The sequence below is a fragment of the Cyprinus carpio genome, chromosome A4 (assembly GCF_018340385.1).
Source record: "Cyprinus carpio isolate SPL01 chromosome A4, ASM1834038v1, whole genome shotgun sequence".
NCBI classification, from domain to species: Eukaryota; Metazoa; Chordata; class Actinopteri; order Cypriniformes; family Cyprinidae; genus Cyprinus; species Cyprinus carpio.
The window spans coordinates 656,687-658,400 of record NC_056575.1 but is presented as its reverse complement, the minus strand read 5'-3'; the positions used below and the strand labels follow the sequence as shown (position 1 = coordinate 658,400).

At 37.1% G+C, this 1,714-nt stretch overlaps 1 protein-coding gene across 3 annotated transcripts in view; it reads left to right on the top strand.

Moving 5' to 3' along the window:
• Positions 1 to 1,714, top strand: part of agbl5 (AGBL carboxypeptidase 5) — an 11,652-nt gene continuing 9,938 nt past the window's right edge. For all 3 annotated transcript variants that reach the window (XM_042737082.1, XM_042737089.1, XM_042737073.1), the window contains exons 1-3: positions 1 to 197; positions 1,112 to 1,289; positions 1,391 to 1,569. In XM_042737082.1, coding sequence (XP_042593016.1) covers positions 28 to 197; positions 1,112 to 1,289; positions 1,391 to 1,569 — 527 coding nt within the window. In that variant the 5' untranslated portion in view covers positions 1 to 27. The remainder of the gene's footprint in view (positions 198 to 1,111; positions 1,290 to 1,390; positions 1,570 to 1,714) is intronic.

Sequence of the window (1,714 nt, the reverse complement as noted above, 5' to 3'; positions counted from 1 at the left end):
TGTGTGTGTGTGTGTGTGTGTGTGCAGATGTCGGACAGTCAGTTCATCCTGTCGTTTGTTCATCGTGTGCTGGAGGTGCGCGGCGTCACCACGTACTTCTCCTTCTGTTATCCGTTCTCGTACACGGAGTGTCAGGACATGCTGCTGCAGCTGGACCACAGGCTCCTGAGCGCCGCACACACGCCGGGGCCCTGCAGGTGCACACACACTCAACCCTCGCATCACAAACACACTACATAGAGATTTCACTGCACACTTTCCATTATTTTATGTCAAAAAAAAAAAAAAAAGAAATTACACTGGATTTTATTGCACATTTAGCTTTTCTTTTAATGTTGAATATGCACTACATACTTTGATTTTCTACTATACTATCTGCATTTTGTATTTTTTTTTAAATGCTAAAACTATAAATATTCTTTACATTTGCATTAAATTTTATTTTAAAATTTTACAGTACATATATTTTATTGCACATTTATGTTAAATACACACTGCATATTTTTTTTTATATTTTATAATTATACACTATATATGTATTGCATTTTTTTTAAATGCTAAAAACTAAAATATTTTATAAATATTAAAATAAATATTTTTCACATTTGCATTAAATTGTATTTTTAAATGTTTAATATACGCTACATATTTTATTGTACATTTTGCATTTCTTTTTTTTATGTCAAAATAGAAAATGAACCATAATATAAATAATGCACATTTTGCTTGTTCTATTTTTGAAACGTTAAATACACTATGTATTTGAATACACGATTAATGGATGTTTAAATGTTAAATTAATTTTATATATTGCACTTTTTGTTTGTTTTTTAGTTTTCGAAATGTTACATATTGGCTATATATTTTAAAGTATGTTTGGCATCATTTTAATTTTTAAATGTTAAATGAACGCTATTATATTGCATTGCATAATTTGCATTATTTGTATTTTTTAAATGTTAAGCACCATCTAATTTATTGCATATTGAGTTTTTATGCATTAATAGATTTTAAACACATTTAATGTCTGTTCTTTTTTTAACTGCTCTTATTTCGTGAAGACGTGTGGTTTGTAGTGTGGTTGTGTGACGGGGTTTCTCTGCGTCTGCAGTCCGCTGGAGAGCATCTACTATCACCGGGAGCTGCTGTGTCACTCTCTGGACGGTCACCGGGTGGATCTGATCACGGTCTCGTCGTGTCACGGTCTGCTGGAGGAGAGGGAGCCGCGGCTGGAGAGACTCTTCCCGGACCTCGGCACGCCTCGACCTCACGGCTTCAGCGGCAAACGGGTATCAGACGTTCACTCCTGACATGATCTCCTGATTCCAGAGCATGGGTCGTGATTCCCATCTGTGTGTGTGTGTGTGTGTGTGTGTGTGTGTGTGTTCAGGTGTTTTTTCTGAGCAGTCGCGTTCATCCCGGTGAGACGCCGTCTAGTTTCGTCTTTAACGGCTTCCTGAACTTCATCTTGAGTCCGGACGATCCTCGCGCTCAGACGCTCCGCAGGATGTTCGTCTTCAAACTCATTCCCATGCTGAACCCCGACGGGGTCGTCAGGGGTCACTACAGGTCAGAGGTCACCTGGGAGCTCTCTCAGTTTATTGAACATTAACGAGCATCTCTTTGCAAACTTGGCGTTTCAACCTTATTTTTTGAACCATATAACTTATTAATTATTAAACAGTTAGATTTAATTTATTTGGTTATTTTACAT